Source organism: Manis pentadactyla, chromosome 4 (genome assembly GCF_030020395.1).
Source record: "Manis pentadactyla isolate mManPen7 chromosome 4, mManPen7.hap1, whole genome shotgun sequence".
Classification (NCBI taxonomy): domain Eukaryota; kingdom Metazoa; phylum Chordata; class Mammalia; order Pholidota; family Manidae; genus Manis; species Manis pentadactyla.
The window spans coordinates 14,889,020-14,909,158 of NC_080022.1; the positions used below are offsets into that span (position 1 = coordinate 14,889,020).

Below are 20,139 nucleotides of genomic sequence, written 5' to 3' on the forward strand. Positions count from 1 at the left end.
TCCTGAGAAGGCAACAAGGACCTTCTCCGAACTGACTCAGGGGAAGGCTGCCCGGAGCTTGTCGTAGTCCCTGGGACAGGGCAGAGGGTCCTTCCAACGCCGCTGCTCGTTTTCTCTAAAACTCTAAATTAAACAACCAAACTAAACGAAAAGCTTTTGAGAGCCAACCTCTTGGCTGGAGAGGCTGCCCTGTCCACCTCCTGGCTCAGCACAAGTGCCTCCAGCCAGAACAGCGGCTGTCACCCCTCCTCTAGGCACAGAAACTGTCGTCTAAGTGCCAGGCACGGTGATGGGCCCTGGGAGACAGACTAGTCCCTGTCCTCCTGGTGCCCACAGGAAGGGAGACTGACACTGGAAACAAATATCCCACAAGCAAACTACTGTTAATAAAGTGTAATTACAAAGGAAAAAACCAGTGCTATGGAGTAAAACTAGGAAACCCTGGGGGCTGGGGGCCTGAGGGCAGGCTTCCTGAGAGTGACAGGAGCTGAGATGGTAAGGCTCAGGAGCTCACCAGCAAAGGGAGAGAAAGAGGACAAGGACATCTGTTCAGGCTGTGTGAAGGTCCTGTGGCACACTGCGGGAGCAGAAGGAAAGCCCAAGTCACCAGAGAGTAAGGACTTGAGACTTTTTCCTACAGGAAATACCCACTGAATGTTTGAAGCAGAAGAGACATGATTTGAATAAATCTACCCACCAGATTCTTTCAGGACAGGCAGAGCCCCCGAGGACAAGATCTCTGTCTGGCTCACCAGGCAGCACAGCTGAAGATGTGACTGACAAAAACAGAACAGGCAAACTGGGCAAAGGCCTCCTCGCCTTTGTAAGAAACAGTCAGTACTGGATGATCTGAAGAAATGCATTTTATTCGTTTCAAATCCACACAGTAAGAAGAGCTGGGCTACCCAGGTGGTGCTAGTTGGAACAAAGAGAAAACTGTCGTCTATAATTAAGACACCGAGGCATCTGCACACGTAGGTCAAAAACCTTGCCCTATTTGTGGCACATGATGAACGCTGTGTGGAGGAATGTTAAAGTGTTTTGGGAACATTCCCGATACCTTGTCCACATGGATAATTTGCCCCACAAAACCCTTCCCTCATAGAGGTAAGCTTTGGTCTAAGTCTGGACCAGTCACCAGGTCTTCTTCAATATGCATCTCCAGTGCTGTAATCCTGGACAGCTTATCACCACCAAACGCCTCTTCTTGCCAGGAAAATGTGAGGCTGTGGCCTCCTACTAGAGACCAGGGCTTTGCCCAGGACCCAGCTTTGCTCAGTGCAGAAATGGCCATAAGATGAGTCCTGGGTTTCCACTCACATTCAGTATAAAAACCGTTGCTGCAGTTCTAGTGGAAAGAGCCCCCAAAGGAAGCCTCCTCCTATCCCTTGTGATAAAACTGACAAGTTCCCCAGCCAAGACCCTTTCCTGGGCTGGGGGTTGTAAGCTGGAAACACCAGGCCTGGCCTGCCTAGGGTCCCCCGTCTCCCTCACCTATTAGGGTGTCTCCCTTCTAACCTATTTCCAGGGGTTAGAAATCTCACTTTCAAGGCACTGAACGGTCACACCCCATTCTCAGATGGACAGGGCAGCCCCCCGACTCACAACTAGGCCTCCACCTCAGGAATACAGGTTCATCCCAAGTGGACTTGCTCCCTAACTTAATTCGGTAGATTCATGTCCGTCTACCAAGTTTACTTATAAAGGAGTCTGTCAGTCACAGCAGGGCCACGGCCTTAGACCTGAATCATTTCCCTGGACCCCACTCCCCGCTAAGGCCAAGGCCCCTCACTTCACTGACTGAAGCAGGCTCAGTGAGGTGGCCCCTTATAGGTATGGTCGGTGCCACACTAAGCGAAATGCCGGAATCATACAGCGTCTTCTCCCAAATGGACAAGGGAAATGAGCATGTGTGTGTGTGTCTTGGTGGCTGTCAGGGGTGTGGGAGTGGGGATGGGACAGGGGCATCCCTTCCAGGAAAGCAGGCATCACAACCCTGTGGTTCTGAGTGGAGATGAACCAGCCTTCTCAGCCCTGTCTGCTGGTGCTCTCTGTACACACGTTGTGTACACCTGCCATGGGCTTTGGGTGTCCCGGCTTCATCCGTTCTACCCCTTCTGCACCCTCCTAACCGCCCCCTCCTCAGAACTCAACTCCTTTCACCTCAGATGACGTGAGAAACAGTCTGTGTTCTGTCCGCTTGGAGGTGGCTCGACCCGTCGCCATGCCCACAAATTCCACTGTGTCCTCACTTTCCCTCATGGAGAAGGTGTCTCAGCCCCAGTCTTCGCCTCCCTCACATGCTTGGCGGCCTCAGTCAGGCACTCTGCAGACTCCCTAGGAGAGGGCTACACTTCCAGCACGAACAAACCTTCCTGGCCACCTCAGGAAGCTCCTCTCCTAAGTAAAGTGAGGCCCAGAGACGATAAGCATCCAGTCGCCCAGCAAGTGAATGGAAGCCTGGAGCTCCACCTGCCCCTCCTGCGATGTGGGCCACATGCCCCGTGAGAAGCCACTGGCCACCCCCAATCTCAGAGCTCCCCCCGCCCCCCCGGCAGTGAAGTGATGGAAGACTGGTCCAAGGGGCAGTGGATGGAACTGGTGACCAGAGGGGTGGAAGAAGGGCAGAGAGGCCTGCAGAGGCCCCCGAGCCAGGGTGCGGAGGGGCCGTGGGCATGGGACCCAGCCTGCTAGCCCAGGCCCTGAGGCTCAGCTTCGGACTCGGCATGGCCAAGGGGCCGGAGTGTCCGGGGGGGCCTGCCCTCCGGCCCGCTGTCCTGCTCCTCATAGCCGGGGTTCCGGCGGCCCATGTCGAGGGAGCAGAATAGGCTGCGCTCCGTCCCAGCGTGGTGCTCCACCAGGGCCTCCAGGCTGGGGAACTCAGCCGGCAGGTGCTGGGGAGGGAGGGGCTTCAGCTCCAGCTTCCCTTGCCCCGTGGCACCCACCACCCCTCACAAGGCATCCCGCCCCACTTTGGAAAGGAGGAAATTCAAGCTCAGAGAGGTCACTGTCCTGCTCACCACAGAACCAGACCCCGTTTCCTCTCCTCTGGCTGGACGGGACTGAGGCTTTCAGCTTGTTTGTAAGGGCACACACCCTGTCCCTGGTCAGGCCAAGACTCCACACCAGGAGACTCAAGAGGCTGTGTGAGCTTAGGCCAGACCCTACCCTCTCTGAGTCAGTTTCTTCCTCTGCTAAAAGATGCGTTAGGGTGTGGGAACGCAGGACTTTTAAAAGCCGGGATTCCTATGGAAATGTTAAGGCACGACCCTAGCCCAGGACCCCATTGGAGGAACCCTCTGAAAGCCCCAGCTGGAGAGGGCACTGCGGGGCCAATGACAAAGGAGCCTGACGTGAGTTGGGTAAGGGGGCAGGAGGAGGAGGAGGCCAAGAGGCTCAGGACCTCAGGTCTTGGAAGGGGGCGTGGCTTGAGGGCCAGAGGCGGGGTGGGCCGGTGGGACACTCACCTCCACGCAGTAGCGGCCCAGGTGGTTGCGGAAGACGTGGTGGGGGACCACGCCGCACTGCGTCCGCACAGACAGGCACCACTGGCCAGGGGCGCCCGGCTCAGGCCACAGCAGGAAGGCCCCAAGCACGTCTGTCCGCAGCAGAGTGAGGGCACTGGGTCTGGGAGGGCAGGGGGCGCTGAGGGCAGGCCCCCTATTCTGGACCCAGCCTCAGGCTGCCCCCCTGGCATTACGGAGACGCAGAGCCTGACCCAGGGTACGCCCCTGAGGAAAGCACACTTTTAGACTTCCTTTCCAAAGGTTTCTAAGGGGTCCCTAATTGCTGACAACTTTAAGACCCAGTCAGGAGAGTATTTTAAGGAGCTGCTGCCTGTGACAGGCCAGGTGCTGAGGGCTTCACTGGGATGACCTCACTTGATCCTCTCCACACACCTGCGGTGAAGGTCCTTTCATTATCCCCACTTTACAGTTGAGAACACCGAGGCCCAGGATGGTGAAGTCCCCGGCCTGGGATCACCGAAGTCAGGGGTGCTCTGCCCTTGCACAGCAACGTGCACCTGTCAGGGCCCTGGAGACCCCACTGCCTAGTTCTCCACCCACCTGGCCAGGCCAAGCCCCTCCTACCTGGAGATGCCAGCAAAGGCCCAGATGTTCTCTGTCAGGCTGCCCTCGCTCTCCACCAGGCACCAGGGGCCACCAGTACCCTGGGGCCATGCCTCCCACTCTGCGGGAACTAAGGACAACCCAGGGGTCAGAAGGAGAGAGCCATGCCCTCCCTGCCCACTCCCACACTGTCTCCTCGCCAAGCCTCCCAGCAGGCTCCCATCCACATCCCCCAAAAGATACACCACACACAGGCATACACCCACTCAGCCCCCGCCAGGTAAAGCACAGCCTCAGCTATGCCATCTGCCCTGTGCGGTCCCGGGCATGCAGGCCCAGGGCTCACCCAGGTGAACTCCCTGGCACAGCCTTGGAGGAACGGGCCTCAGGCCCACCCTCTCACACCCACATGGGCGCCCACAGGCCCACCCCAGCTGCAACTCACAGGCCTCCCGAGCAGACAGCTGCAGCTGGGCCTCGTAGGTGCAGCCGCGGTAAGCCCCAGAGCGGATCACCTTGCTGCGAATGGCCTTCTTGCGCACCAGCGTGGGCGAGCAGTAGGGATTCCCCAGGCGGGCATGGCGGGCGCCCCCACGGCCTGCCAACTCTGGCAGCTCCTTTTAGGGCACCAAAAAGGGTCCATAGGCAGCCTCAGACCCAGCTGTGTCAGGTCAGATGAAGCCCCCTCCCACTGGAGTCTGGCATCCCCATGTGACCTGCACACCCTCACCCAGCTCCCTTGTCCGCTGCCCACTCCCAGGCCAGGGTGCTGCATACCCCACTGCCCAGAGGCCCCTCCGCCGGCAGTCGCCGGAAGGAGACCAGTGCGTGAACGTTCTGTGAGAGCTGATCACGGCTGAAGGGCTCCCGTACTAGGCCAGGGGGGCCCCCTGGGCTGGACAGTGGCTTCAGGGGCACATCCCCTGTAGGACCGAGGCACGACTCAGGTTGTGCCCGCTCATCAGGGTGCTGTAAGAGGTAAGCAAGCTGGAAGGAGCGGCAGAGTAGCAGGTGCAGGATCTGGACCTGGGCGGGGAGGAGAGTGGGCTCAGTTTCCTGGGGAAATCTTTAGGCATCAACCCACTCACCATTTGGTGTATGCAGCCCCTTGACTTGGGCTGTTCTTCCCCATTCCTCCTTGGAAAACTCCTACTTATCCCTCAAAACCTCACCACCATGCAGCCTCCCCTACCAGCTTCCTTTACTCATTAATAATGACTGAGCATCTGCTTTATTCCAGGCACTGAGCTTGGAGCTGGGAATACACAGGCTGAATGCAATCCTACCCCACCCCCTACCCTGTACACTGTCTCCATCCTCTTAGAGGAGGACCTAAGAGCCCAGGTCCTGAGTCACAGAAGCTGGGATCCAATCCTGTTACCTAGGAGCTGTTGGGTGACTCTGGGGAGAATATGGCCCTCTGTGCTTTGGTTTCCTCATCCCCACCTCCCTGTGTTCCTTTAATGAAATGGAGCACAGAAAGGCCCCAGGGTAGGCCCAGCTCTCTGGGGCCAGCACATGCTACCTGACACACACACACATCCAGCCCAACACAGAACCGTGAGCTCCGGAAGATCAAGGGCCGTGTCTCAGCCACCTGCTACTCCAGTAGCCAGCACAGAACTTGACGTACAGGGGTGACAGCAAATGCTTGCTGGACAGAACCAAACCCAGACTCAGCTTGCCAAGTGGTTGGCTGCCAAGGCTGTGGTTCATGGCCGTCATACTGGCTTTGACTTGGGGTATCTTCCTGCCCACCCACTACTCCACGGGGCCAAGCACCACCACAGTTCAAGACCTGGACCCAGCCTCTGTTCTTAAAGAATTCCAGTGTCTGTCATTAGGGACAGACCAAGATAGAGTGCATGTGACAGGACTCCAAAAAAAGAAGCAGAGGCCTAGAGGACTCAAGATGGGCTTCTAAGACACTTGAGCTAAGCTTCGAAGGGCAAGCTGGAGGTGTACCAGGATGAGAAGGGAAACAATTCCAGGCAGAGGGCAGCAGGAGCAGTGTGGAGACCACTGACTCGCTTTTGAGGAGTCCTCAGTGGGCAGAGCCACAGGAGCGGGTGTGGCCAAGGGTGCATGGCTGGAGGGGCCCAGATGCCTTTAGCTAAGGCCCACAAGGCCTTGGTCCCTGGAACACCTGCTGATGCACAGCGCACCCCTACCCCAGCCTCAGCGGAGGTCCCCGTGCCCTGGGCTCCAGATACCTCTCCAGGTTGGCTGCCCACGAAGAGGTGGCAGAAGAGCTTGCTGGCTGGGCTCCGGGGGTTCCGGGCCATGAAGGCAAACTGGCAGTCAGCTGGGCACCAGGTGGAGTAGAGTATGCGCCTCAGGGCGTGAGCCATCAGGAGCACCTGGGGAGGCAGCAGGCCTGAGGGCTTCCAGCAGACCCTCCAGCTGGCCTGCAGCTGCCAGCCCTCCCAGGCCCACCCGGCTCCTGAGGGGAAGAACTCTTCCCTCCTTCCGGACCTGTCCAAACCCCACTTCAAAGCACAACCCTCATCCTTCCTATGGCCCCTGGGCTTGGACCACTGGCTCCCCCCTCCCGGCAGACGTTCACCAGCTGGGACTGACACATCCTCGTTAGGGAACTGGGGGCCACTCACACTCCTGTGACCTGGGCGGGTGAGTACACCCTCTAAGCTCTCTTGTAGCAAGTGTTAAGTGGGCGTAGACCCCTCTGATGGGGCTTGTTGGTGGGGGTCAATGAGACTTCATGCCCGTGGCCCAGAACCTGACCCCAGGGCCTCTGATGCACAGCTCTGGGACAGCGTTTGCACCACAGTGTTAGGTGAGTGGCGCCCGGAGTTGTGGGGCACACTGCCCAGCGTGAGGTTCGTGTTGTGCAGACGCTGGCTTCCCCAGGAGGAGGACAGGTGGCGGAGCAGCGGCTCCCAGTGGCCTCCAGCCTGAGTCCAGCTGCTGCTCCACAGGCATGGGAGGCTGGCCGCAGCCCAGGCACCGGCGAAAATGTCACGGGGCTGGATGGTCCTGATGCTCAGGCCAGGATGGGGCCCCTAGAGACCTTAGAGGGCCGGCGGCGGGGTGTGCGGAGGAGAAACTGTTGCCTGAATGTGCCTTGGGGGCCCTTGGAGAGAGGCTGTCCCCAGCCCCAGAGCAGGCCAGGGAAGCTCCAGGGGCTGTTCAGGGCCTGGTGGGAGGCAAGTGCGTCCTGAGGGAGTCGGACACCTGTCCAGTCCAGGCCTCCCCTTCCCCCCCACGGGCTCCTACCTCACCCTCCCCGCTGTAGATCTTGAGGCCCTGAAGGCTGAATTTCAGGATGACGGCCCGGCGTCGGGGACAGTCCTGGGTGGGAAAGAGTTGGTGGGGGCAGGATTACCCCCCAGGTCCACCCTCACCCAGCCTCAGCACCAGTCACCACAGGCCGGTCAGCCAGCTCCACACACCTGCCAGGGGGCTGAGCCCTAGACTGTGGACCCCTGCCCCGGAGGCGTGGAGGCGTGGCTGGCTCCTGCAGACTGCCCCACATCCGGGGTCATAGCTGGCTGCGTTGTGACCACGCCCGACATCTCCCACCCATGGTTTCCACCCAGAAGCACAGGCCACGACTGCCCAGGGGAAGGGGCTCCCTGGGCATAGAGGGGCGTGGCTCCAGGAGCCTGGATGTGGGCCTCGTTGTGCCCCCTTCTCAGAAGGGCTTGGGTCCTGCCCCTCCCTGGGGCTCATGCGCTCTGTCTCAGTGACTGCGGGGTGAGGAGGATCAGATGGTCGCAGGGGCCATTCTCAGCCTAACCTTCCAAGGCTGCGGACTCCACCAGAGCTGTGCCCTCCCCAGCTCCCGGCCCTACCTTCAGTGCCCACAGCTGCTGCTGCACCAGCCACACGCTCTCCTGGGTGTCCAGGTCATCCACGGGGAAAGAACCCACATACTGCTTGGGGGTGGGTTGGGGTAGGAGGGAGGCAGGGGAGTCAGGCCCATGGCTCCTGATCCCCAACTTCCAAATTCCCCCCCACCAGACACACACTCTGCTTTGTCAAGTAGGTGAGCACTGGACTTGGGAATCCTGGCTCTACTCCTTTCCTGCAGGTGACTTGGTCAAGCCACCCAGCTCCCCTGAGACTCCAGCTCCCATCTGCGCATGCATGCACATTCCAGAGCCTGGGGCATGGAAATAGGTGCTCCCCATAGCTCCTGCCTACTCCCCAGGAACTGCCACCCAGTCACCACCCACCCGAGCACATCCATGGGGTGGCCTCACCCACCTGGGCAAATTTGGTGATGCACCTGGGCCGGTGAGGGGCAGGGCCACAGTCAGAGGCCCTCCGGCCCCGGGCCCCAGCCTTCTGCATGGTCCCCAGTGCGCCCAGCTTCAAGCTCCGTAGGACAGAAGCTGCAAAGGCCAGTGAGAAGGCTGGATCCCAGGCAGGCTAGCAACAGTGCTCCCCATGAGAGGTGAGTTCCTTCCTGCAACAGATCCTCAGTGAGCGCTTGCTGTGTGCCAGGCTGTGTCCTGAGCACACGGGACACACAGCCCTGAGCAAAATGACAAACTCTCTCCAGCCCTCACGGAACCAACATTCTTGCTGGGGAGGAAGACGACAAACTACATGTTAAGATATGAAATATGCTGGATGGTGATAAAGCAGAAAGGAAATGAAATGCAGGTTGGGTGATGCAGCTGGGAAGATCTCAGTAGGAGGGAGGTTTGGGGGAAGGAAGAGGTGTGGCAGCCACACCCTGGATCAAACACTGCCACCCCTACGCTCTGGCCCAGGTGGGGTTATAGACATGGAACCAGCTTACGGTTCCACAAAGTGCCGGACTTAAGGGAGGCAGCCTAGGAAGACCCCGCCCGAGAGGAGGGGTGTGTCTGCAGAAGCATGAGGAAGGAAAGCTCTGGGGCCTCAGGTGGACCTTATGGAACATCAGGGGGAGCCAGGCGGGGATCTGCCTTAATAGCACATGAAGGGAATTTAGGTTCTGCCCTTGGGCAGAGGGGAGCTACAGCAGATTCCAGGGCAGGCGCTCTGTAGTCTTTGGGGGTGCCCATGGACTGGTCATAGATCCGGGTACCCAGAGCTGATGAGGCCGGGGAACTGCTTACCAAGCCCCTGGCTCACTTGGCCAGCCTGACTCCATCCCCTGCCTGAAGCCCCAGCCCCCAGCCAGGCAGTGTGCTGGTGCCCAGTCGGGACAAAGGGAAGGTGGACGATGGTCGCTGGGGCACTGGGGGTCCCCCTTCCAGCCCAGCCCAGGCTCTGGACCTTCCTGGGGCCTTTCTCCCTGACCCACCAGTGAAGGAGAGGAGGCTGCTCCCCTTTCTAGACAGCCCTCAAGGGCAGGGGGAGCGCTTACTCCCTATTAGAGCTCAGGACCACAGCAGGTGCCCAACAGCATCACGAGAAAGAATGGCTCACATCCTCTGCTGGGTCCCCAAAGTCCCTCAGTCTTTCTGGGGGCCAGTTTAGACCCTCACCTCCGTCTCCTGTCATGGATGGCTCTGTCTCACCAGGCTACTCATAGTCACTGCACTTGGGATCAGAGAGACTTGGGTCCAAATTCTGTGTGACTGTAGGCAAGCTGCCTCATGTCTCTGAGCCTCCATTCCTCACCCCCAAACCTGGGATAATGTGAGGAGTCCATGAGAACTGCAGGGAGGAGCAGGCACCCAGCACGGTGCCAGAGTGATGCTCAAGTAAGACCTCACAGGGAATGGGGGACCCCCAAAGCCTGCTGTCCGGGAGGGAGCAGGGAGGACAGAGAGGTCTGGCCACTTCCAGTGCCCTCGGAGCACCAGGCCAGGCCTCATAGAGACCCGCATCTGGGAGGGCGAGGCAGAAGGGGAGGCCTACCTGGGGGCCATGATTCCTGCGGGAGACAGCCCAGGGGCTGGGCAGGAAATGGGTGTGTCCCGGGCATGCCCTGGAGGAGGGTGTGGGTGCTTCAGAACTGACACTCTCAGAGTCAAGGGCCCAGAACAGCTCCTGCCTCTGCCTGCGTGACCCTCGGTCCCGGGCTCCGGCCAGGGCGGGGGCATCGGCAGCAATCCACTCCGGTGGGGACCAGCCAGCGCAGGAAGAGCCAGAAAACAGAGGCCACAGCGGCCCCTGAAGCCTCCCTGGATCCTCCCTCCTGCACCCCCTCCCTCCTGCTTTCCTGGGCCCTCACACCCCTCCACTTTTTGACCCTGGTCATTTTTCACATCATGTCCTTTACCTGTTGTTTGTTTTTTGTTTAAATAAAGCAAACTTAGGTGAGTAACTGGCACAAAGTTACACGGCCCCAGCTGCAGGGACAGGGATGGGGCTTCCAGTGAGCTCACGTTTTAACTCCCATCACGTCCTAGGCTGGGACCCTGCACCCACCGGCGGTGGGGAACAGCGGAGGCCAAGACCAAAGCACAGCGGGCCGAAAGGGAGGGAGGGAAAGGCAGCCAACCACGGGGAAGCAGAGACTGGAGAGGAGGGGAGGCGGCCGGAGCGGCCGGCGCGTAAGACGGGAGGGAGCCGCGTGCACACACCGCGCTCACACACGCCGAGACCGCTGAGTCCGGGGCTGCAGCCGGCCTCCTCCCTCCAGATCCTGGGCTGCCGCTTTCTTGGGCACACCCCAGGGTCCTGCTGCGGGGTGGGGGCAGGGAGGCCACAGGCGCTCTACAGGGCCCCTCCCCGCCCACCAGCACCTGATGCATCCCCATGCCCTGAGGTTTCTCCCTTCCTCCCTTTTCCTCACTTTCCCTCCGGATCTTGAGGAATACAGCGCATCTCGGCCCCAGGCCCTGGGCTGGGACCTGTCAGGAGACCAGGCAGGGTATCAGGCTCACCCTAGCCCTGGAAGAAACAGGCCTGCTTGCCCATTCCAGCCATAAACACCCACTTATCTCTTTGGACCAGAGCTGTTTTTCTGAGGTTTTACACAGCTGGCAGGCCCAGAACTTTCTTAAGGGGACACGTTTGGAATGAGGCTGAGGCTCTTGCTTCTCTGAGGTTTTCCCGGCAGCTCTGCTTAAAGACAGGGTACTGGATGGGCTCACTTGACTCAAGGGTCAAGAACAGAGAGCCCTCTGCTGCACTCTGCCATAGTTGAGCCACAGGGAGGATCCACCTTTATAGCATCCTGGGGGACCACTCAGCCTTCAGGCTTTGGCCAGCAAAGGGTGGCTCAGGGGAGTGAAGTCACTTGTCCAAGGTCACACAGCCTAGGTGGGGAGCAGGGAAGTAAACCTGGGTCTCTAGGGCTCTTCCCCAGGCCAGGGCCATGCCCTTCTACTCAGACTCCCTTCCCTCAGGTAAGCAGGGTGTCCACCTTTGGAGTTTCTTGGGTCCCAGCCTATTCAGGTGCCCAGAACACCTGGGTGCTGAGGGCTGAACCAATCAGCAAAACAACTGCTTCCTCTGGCTGCCTTCCAAGCCAGATGGTCTGGGGAGGCCGGAGCAGCCTGGTGGTCACCTGCCTGCCCTCCACTGCCTGTGGCCCGCACATAAGAGCCGCTGTACCTCGACACAACCCCTCTGCCAAGCCCACCTGCCCTAGGCCACAGGGTGGGTGGAGAGTGGACCACACAGCCAGGGGGGCAAGATGAAGTTCCTGGATTGTGGGGTCCACAAAGTTGGCTAATGTGACCTTGGGCAAGTCACTTAGCCTTCATTTCCTCAAATGGAAAGTGGGCATCGCACCAGCAGCTGCCTTTGGGGCTGTTCATTTATCTGTTCCTCCTGAGAATATTTCCAAGTGCGACTATGGACCAAGTGAAAAAAACGAAGTCCCAGCCCTTGTGGAGCCCCCAGCCTGGGCTGGGGGGACCATACCAGAAGACAACATTTCCGGGCGTAAGGGATTTGGAGAAAAATACAGTAGGGTGAGGAGGATATGAGTTGCGTGGGTAGTGGGGGCGTATCTAATGCAGGGAGGTCCAGGCCGGCCTCTCCAGACGACACTGAGCGGGAAGTGCTGTTTTCAGGATTAAGTGGGGCCAAGGCCACTTAGGTTCGAGGCTAGCGCCCGGGCGGTACAAGGTGCTCCGTGGCGTGGGCTATTACTCCCGCATTTCCTGTACTTCTGGGGAACGCTGGAGGGCTTTCAGCTGACAGTCCCCGGCCCGGGCCAGAGACACTCCCTGGACCGAACCAGGGGCGAGCGGCAGGCGCTGGCGGAGGGACGGTGGAGGTGATGGATGGTGATGGTGATGGTGACAGAGGGAAGGGACCGACGGGCGAGGCCCTCCCCATCCGAGACCTCCCCCCACCCCATTAAATGAGCCTGGGGACCGGGCCCGGCTCCCGCAGAGCCGCGAGCCCCAGCCGCTGCTCGGCGCCCCGGCGCTCACTCACCGCGGCAGCAGCGTCTCGAGCCTCGTCGCTACAGCTCCGCGCCGCGACCCTGGCGCAGCCGCGCCGATTCCGCCTCCCGCCCCGCCCCGCCGCCCCAGCCCCCGCGCCCCCCACGTGGCCGCGGGAACCAGCACGGAATCACCTGGCGGCGGCGCCCGGCCTTCGCCCACCAATCGGCGCCCGCGGAGCAGCGCCCCTGGGCTGCACCGCCCAATCGGCAGCCGCGAAGGCCTGGCACCTCCCCCGCCCTCTCGCGGCCCGGCGCCACGCCCCGAAGGGCAGGAGGCAAGGCCCCCACCCGCCTGCCGGGCGGGGACCCTGAGCGCCCCGGGCCCCGCTGACGATCCCCCCTCGGTGAGCCCTTCGCATCCCGCCGCCTAACTGGCTCCTCCTCGTCACGCAGGCGGCGTCTCCAGCAGCTCCTCCTCCGAGACGCCTTCCCTGACCACCCGTGACTCCTCCAACCCTGCAGAGCCCTCGCGACTCTTGCTGATCACCCCGCTCTTCTTACAACAGTGCGGGTGGATTAGCATAGTAGGCGTTCGGTGGTGGGTGTCCTGACGGGTGAATGAGCGCGCCCAGGCCCCGGCCTCTGCGGGAACCAAGCCAGCCTCACCCTTCCTACCCGGACCCTCAGGAGGCAGGGGCGAGGGCATGCCGCCCATCCTCTTCCTCACCGTCTTCCCGCCGGGCTGTTCTCCCACAAGGATTGACCGGCCCGACCAGCTCAGGGCCCGCACGGAGAAGCCGCGGCATGAACGCTGGTCACTGCGCCCTGGACATGACCCTGTCCTTCGGGTTACACGGAAATTCACTTAGATGGGGGAAAACTGGTGAGCAATCCAGACAGAAGTGTCAGCCACGGCTTTGAGCTGGAGAGCACTTTTGTTCCCATCAGGCCAAGCACCCTTGTAGGTGCAAAGAAATAGGTAGCTAACCTCATTCAGCCCAGCGTTTGGTGTGTATTAAACCTGAATTCTGCAGAAACACCAGAAACTGCCCATGCCCCACACCTCAGAAAAGCCAGGACGCAGGGGCTCAAGTCCAGTGGGGGAGCAAAGGCTGCACCCCAGAAGGTGAGCACCCTTACAGAGGTGTGCACAGCAGAGAGAAACTTGGCTTGGGTCTGAGGGTCTCAGGGGAGTTCTGGGTGGAGAACTGTGTACCGAGCATTCCTCTTCTCTCCCCAGAGCATCTGGACGCCCTATCTGGAGACAGCAGTGACATGTAATGGTTAGAGGCTTGGTCCCAAACCTGGGCACTTTATCTTACTAGATGTGGGACTTTGGGCAAACACCCTTATCATTTCAGCCCATTCATGCCTCATCTGTATTGTTAGTAGTGCCTGACTCAGGGACATGAGGATTCTGGTGAGTTAATGTGGGTGAAGTGTTTGGCACAGATCCTGACCCATGGTAAGTGAAGAGCTCAGTAAATATTAGCTGGTATTAGGCTTGCTTTTCTTCTTAAGTTTCTTTTGTATATGGTTGAATGCAAGTGTTTATTGAGTTCCACATGTAAGTGCTCTGGGTAACCCTTCACTGAGGCCATGTGACAGCCTTGAGTCCAGTGATGAGAAGGATCTAGATGGTGTACAAGTTGGTCCTGCTTTCCAAAAATCCCTGTTTGTGAAACTCCAGGTTAATTCTTACTAGCTTTCTGGAAAAGTAAATTTTAAATGGAGGACCTGCCAGCTACTAGATTCCTAGTTCCCATTTGAGACTATTTAGAGAAAAAACACAAGCTACAACTGTATTTACTACTGGCTCTCAGTTTCTGTTGTGTACAATTTAAAAAACAGTGACAGGAATTTGTTTCAGGTCAAAATGAAAAAAGATCAAGGAATTAAATTCAGATAGTGAAATAGACCCAGAGGGAGAATTCCACCTTATAAATCTTTCTCAAGGACAGAGGATCAAAATTTTCATGGCAGGCACTGGGTTAGGTCCCAGGGATACAGAGGTTTACAATAAAACACACAAAAACGCCGCAAAAAACAGATCTGGAAAGATGAATGTGTAAAAAATGTATGCGACATTGACTCTTGACTCCTGAACACCAACGATCCACTTTTTATTGGTCTCTATGTCCACTCAGGAATACAGTGTTTCAAAGCCAAATGCATTTATACATTTGAAGTTCATTCCTTCATTTTTATTTATGTATCAGATTAATGTAACTGGCCACCTGAGCTAGTCCCTTCAGCAAATTCATTTGATCTAATGCCACTAAATGCCCAGAAACTCCAAGCTTCTACCATGCATGTAGCCTTGCTAATGGTACTTTAGATTTCTGTACAAACGCAGGAGTTTTTATTAAAGAAGCAAACTTAAGTGGGTGTCAGCCATCATGTGGGCAAGCCGACCTAGTTCAGCTTAGGACTGCAGCACAAAGTGGCCATCAACTGCATCTTTATCTGCCCCATGTATCTAATTCTACATTCATGACAACCCAGCTCTCAGGAGCCATCAGGTGTGGAACTTGAACCATTGGATTAATGGCTCACTTTTGCAGGAAGCCCAAAGTATTAAGCAGGGGAAGAAATGGCAAAAAAGGTGAGCTAGGGTGGTGGGGTCATGATACCTGGAACTGTTAGGGCACACGGCCATGTCCTGGTATTTCCTGATGAGTCAGTTGACAGTTACTAAACCACACAGGTGTGAACTTGCTCCCACAATCTTCCCTTTTCTCGGAAATCTCAGAATCTGGAGATTGCCAGTTGAATGTGAGTGGGAATTAACATCACATCATTTCCAATCCAGTCTCCAACAACAGGACTGAAAACTGGAGCCGAGTTGGTGAGCCTGCAACAGCATCTCATCCATGTGTTTGTTTTTTTCTTTTTGATAGGTTGTTCTTTATTTCTAAGAAATGGATCACATTATACACCATACATCATGTAATTTACTTATACTTTACCTAGTAATATGTATCATGGACATTCAGGTTAATATATAGTTCTTTCTCTTTCTCTTTTTGTATAGCCATGTAATATTCCAGAGACTGGCAGTACAAAAATTAGTAACTTTCCCAGTGATGGACGTTCAGTAGCATGGTCTTCTAAAACTGTAAAGGCATTTTTGTTTTGCAGCATGTGCTTCCATCTGTTTCCTCACTAGTATCCCCCGTGTTATTTTCAACCTGGAGCACCATGATTCTGTTCTCTCAGGTGTGTCCTCATGGCTGTTCCTGCAACTTACCCCCCATATTGCACCCCCCCAAGTGGCCTTGAACAGAAATTAAAAAATTCTAAGACGTTTTATGGGCTGTATTGTTCCCTTCTCTAATATGTTGCAGTCCTAACCCCCAATACCTCAGAATGTAACCTGTGTTTGTAACTATGGTTGGTAAAGAAAATTGAGGTCATTAGGGTGGGCCCTAATCCGATATGATCGGTCCTTATAAGGGGAAGTTTGGGTACATACAGAGGGAAGATGATCTAAAGACACAGGAAGATGGCTGTCCACAAGCGAAGGAGCGGTCTGGAAATCTTTTCCTTGGACTTCCAAGGAATTAACCCTGATGACACCTTGGACTTACAGACTCCAAAACTGTGAGAGAATAACCTGTTTGCCATCCAGTCTGTAGTAATTTTTTAAGCAGTCCGAACAGACTAATTAATAATAATGATTGAGGTAAGATTGCTCTCCAATCCATTCAAGAGGCAAGCCACAACACTCTATAGCCAGATTCCTCTTCCTGGTGAATTCTGGGTGGCAAAAAATATGGAGGATACAGGATTAGAAAAATGTTACCTACTTCAACTCTCTTTTCCACTTGAGAATCAGGAGGTTAAGTGACTTGCCTGAGGTTGCACTGTTAGTTCCAAAGGGGACAGACTGCGGGCACCTGGCCCACCCTCTCACAGGGTACTGCTTCTCAAGTTTGAGGGCGCATGGGCACTTCTGCTGGTGCTTGATTTCTAAGACATTGTTATTAACTCTTGTTTCAGTATCACTGCAAACATGATGGCACCCCCTCTCCATATACTCTGGAATAAAACAGGTGCCCCAGAAATACGTATTGTGTTTATCTGGTTACCATTTGAGAAGCGGGGACATGAGGAATGGCTCACAGTTCCTCCACAACTGGAAAGTACAGGTCTAAAGAGGACAGCCTCCCAGAAACACCTGTTAGAGACTGTTGACAGAGACAAAACAGGAGTCTAGAGATGCATTTCAGAAAGAGGGCAGGTACTATCAAATACTATTGAAAATAATACCTATGCTGAAAAATCTAAGCTAGTAAATATGTAATGGAGATTAAAAAAAAATTGCACACCGAGTGGTGACCCCAGCTTAGAAGAGACATCTCTTGCCCACCTGGCTCATCTTTTTTCCTGCATCCCTTGCAACTGAAACTCAAAGCTGTGTACATTTCCTCCCCTCTTGCTCATCTTTTAACAAGGAAGCTCCTAGCAGTTTAAAACTGATTTTAAAATGTATTTTTCAAAAACCACCTGCTAACCTTACCCATCAATCTTACACTGTGGCCCTCCCGTAACCTGTTGCCATGTTGCTGCCTGAGCTGTCGATCTGCAAGTCTGCTAAGGTGATTGCTCATTAAGTCTACCAAGGAAGCCGGGTGCATGTCTAACTCCATCACTTGTTACATGTTTAATTTGGGGAAAATGAGCTCAATTTATTTGCTTCTGAAATCTGGGGACCATTTTACATCTTTGAAAATTTATTTGTGGAGATTTAAAATAGTGACTTCCTAGCAGTAGGAAACTACAGCAAATGGTACTTATACAAAACTGAACTGCTGTAAAATTCAATGTTCACTTACTAAAACTAAAGGCCTTTCCTAAAATTTTAAAATGCCTTAGTGCTATTTTAGTGAACAAGGTTTTATTTTTCTGATACTTGATAATCTCACATTACCTTTGGGTGGTTATTTTAAAAAACAAAAACAAAAACACAAGGATTGTGGATTTGAATTCCTTTATTTTACAGACGAGGAAACCAAGGCTGAGATTCCGTGTGTCCCAGCTGGATCACAGGCTGGTAAGTGACATGACCTCCCAGGACCAGTGTGCAGCAGCACCACAGCTACAGACGTTAGGATATTCAGCTGAGTGACGTACTCTGACCACAGCAAGCAATTTCCATTTGGACTGATGAAAATTTCTTATTCTACATACTGCATTAGCTAGTTAGGTTACACAAGCAACATCGGGGATTAGGTTTTACATGAGAATTTCATCAGAGCAACAGTTCTTCAGCACTTAAATGGATGAGTAAATATGTTATGCAATGCTATGGGTTTAGAAAGAGTATCTGTTGGTATTTGGCAAACAAAGCAGACAGAGAAGGCAGAAGAGACTAGATGAGTAAGGTTTCTTTCAGAATCATGAATGTAAGAGCAAGGATTTCTAATATTCCAGCTCATGATTACTAAGCAGAAATCATGTCCAAAAAATTCAATTGTCAGACAATCCCTATTCTGTAATTTCTCCTGGTAGGCCTCATGGAGTATAAGTTTACAGTTTGGAGTTAGAAAGAAAGCTGCTCACTTAACAACATAAACATTCTGATAGAAGCTGTGGTTTCTGAAGGAAAAGCTCTCCCAAATATCAGCATCCTGTAAACTGGAAGAATGTGCCTGTTTTAAGTAAATTGTGAGGAAACCAGAAAGTGTCCCATGGCTAGGAGTTGAGAGTGACTTGTGTCAGGGCAGCCTAGGTAACAATGCCTGTTAATCCAACATCTGATCCTAATAGATCTTACCAAACTTCTTAAAACAGAAGCCACACATCTTACTACACTGATGGACAGTGTCTGCAATGGGGTGTGTGTGGGACTTGATAATATGGGTGAATGCAGTAACCACAACGTTGCTCATGTGAAACCTTTGTAAGATTATATATCAATGATACCTTAATAAAAAAAAAAAAGCCACACTCCTATTAGCAAACAATAATTTCATATTATTTCCAAATCCTCTCTACTCTTGAGTTCTTGCTTCCCTATGAATAGAACATGGAGTCATTGGGCTATAGGGTAAGAGTTCAGAAACCTGAGAAATTGCCAAGGGGAGTCAACTGAACAGAACTAGAGGCAGCCCTGCATTCAGAATGCCTGGGTTTAATTCTGGCTTTGCCACTTAACTATGACCTGGGGCAAGTTTCTGAATCTCACTCTGTACACTGCAGTTTTCCTTTCTGTAAAATGGGGATAATAAACAATGGCCATCTCATAGGGTTGCTGGGGTTAAACAAGATAATAAATGTAGTCTGAGATGTAGAAGAAATTTAATTAGTGTTAAATATTATTGTCACTATATTATTTAATAGGTCAAACACAACTATATCAAACACACTCAAGGCAACAGAGAAAGATGTTTTTGCTAAGCAAAGATTTAATAGCAAATAGTGTTTATTACACATTTATATATAATACCAAAAGATAGGGACTTGCAATTTTTTAGGAAAATGGCTTGAGAAGGTGCCTTTTGAAGTCTTTGACATACCAGTTGTTGGCAATCGGGAACAGTTACAATGATGCTAATAAATTTAATCAAGGGTAGAAAATTTTTCCAACAGAAAAGCTACTGAAGAATCTTGTGGAGAATGACAGAAGGGAAGAACGTAGTAATAAAGATGGCAAAGATTAGTTTCTTGAAAAGGAAAACTCAACACAGCCAAGGGATACTGTTTAGAGCTCAAATGACATCTAAGCACTTTCTTATTAAGCTGTTCCTCAGCCAAGCTGGACAGTTTGGTTCTTCCGCTTCAGCTCTGCAGAATTCGAGTGACCATCGTTCTACCATGAAAATGCAAAAGCAACTCCAAATGCTAGGAAATCATGTCAACCAGAATCTCTAGGTTCTAGTTAAGAGCAACTTAATAATGGTCTTTTTCTAATTCTAAACTGAATTTTTCATGGATAAAAGGTTTTTACTTAACCCAAAGAGAAATAAAGTGATTAACACGATTTAATGTTATGAATCATGTAATGACCACGGTTCTGAACATAGGACACCTTAACTACAATCTTATAGTTTCTCTTAGTTGGTTAAATACAGCAGTTCATGGATATGGCTGGCTTAACCTGCTGCACTTGACTTATCAGGACAGCAAAAGAGTTATCTCAGCCTAATCAAGAACAATTTCATAGGTTCTTAGTTAGCAATCCTAGACTAGGGGCTCACAACCATTTGTAAAAGAGGAATGATGGAAAAAATGTCAAGGTATTGGCATATTACCTAGCTTGTTTTCACTTACTTTTCCTGTTAACTATACCTAAAAGACCTTATTAAAACATTTATCTGTTTTCCAAGATTGATATGGGGCCAGGCTTCCTTTAAGCCCATGTGGATGACTAAGACTGGGTTCTATCTGTACTGAATGCTTTTGTTGTATCACTAAGGAAAATGTCTACAAGCTTCTCTTCAATGGTATCTCTTCTCATTTTATAGGTTAAGAGGCCAGCAATCTCTCCCCCAACACTTTTTGAGATTCGTTTAATCAAAGGTAGCAGGTAAGTAATGTAACTGAGAGCTCACTAAGCTGTAGCAGAGAGTACTGCAGCCATAACTTGCTGGGGATTACCTCTGGGGTTTGCTGCTTTCCTTTCTGTAACATGGAAGTAAAAATTGTGTTCTGTTCCTTCAGAATGCCTGCAAGGGAAAAAGACCAAATCCCTTTATCTCAGTGCAAGTAAAATGCAGTTCTCTGACAGCTGGGGATTTAACTGGAAGAGTGCAATGGCCCTCCTGTCTTTTCCCTTTACATGCAGCTGAAGCAAGGACAATTTTGTCCTTCCCTGAA

The 20,139-nt window shown here is 53.5% G+C and overlaps 1 protein-coding gene across 3 annotated transcripts; it reads right to left on the minus strand.

Moving 5' to 3' along the window:
* Nucleotides 1-848: 848 nt before the first annotated feature.
* SH2D5 (SH2 domain containing 5) lies at nucleotides 849-12,441 on the minus strand. Of its 3 annotated transcripts, none has more exons than XM_057499805.1 (10): nucleotides 12,369-12,441; nucleotides 8,301-8,428; nucleotides 7,886-7,969; nucleotides 7,308-7,382; nucleotides 6,284-6,430; nucleotides 4,848-5,096; nucleotides 4,516-4,687; nucleotides 4,092-4,200; nucleotides 3,468-3,731; nucleotides 849-2,894 (listed from the first exon to the last, which is right to left on the minus strand). In XM_057499805.1, the coding sequence occupies exons 2-10, from the start codon at nucleotides 8,385-8,387 to the stop codon at nucleotides 2,318-2,320; spliced, it is 1,764 nt and encodes a 587-aa protein (XP_057355788.1). In that variant the 5' UTR covers nucleotides 8,388-8,428; nucleotides 12,369-12,441; the 3' UTR covers nucleotides 849-2,317. The 3 variants fall into 3 exon arrangements, with proteins under 3 accessions (XP_057355788.1, XP_057355790.1, XP_057355789.1); XM_057499807.1 differs by having other exon boundaries at nucleotides 2,553-2,894; nucleotides 3,468-3,627; nucleotides 7,886-7,966; nucleotides 8,301-8,502; nucleotides 12,369-12,431; XM_057499806.1 differs by having other exon boundaries at nucleotides 2,553-2,894; nucleotides 3,468-3,627; nucleotides 8,301-8,502; nucleotides 12,369-12,431.
* Nucleotides 12,442-20,139: the final 7,698 nt, after the last annotated feature.

Bases quoted from the DNA above. Each gene is read 5' to 3' on its own strand.
- SH2D5 (XM_057499805.1), bottom strand. From the start codon at position 8,387: ATGCAGAAGGCTGGGGCCCGGGGCCGGAGGGCCTCTGACTGTGGCCCT. The intron at 5,097-6,283 runs GTATCTGGAGCC...CTCCCCGCCCAG, and splicing joins TGGGCAGCCAACCTGGAGAG to GTCCAGATCCTGCACCTGCT. The intron at 2,895-3,467 runs GTGAGTGTCCCA...CTCCCTCCCCAG, and splicing joins TGGGCCGCTACTGCGTGGAG to CACCTGCCGGCTGAGTTCCC.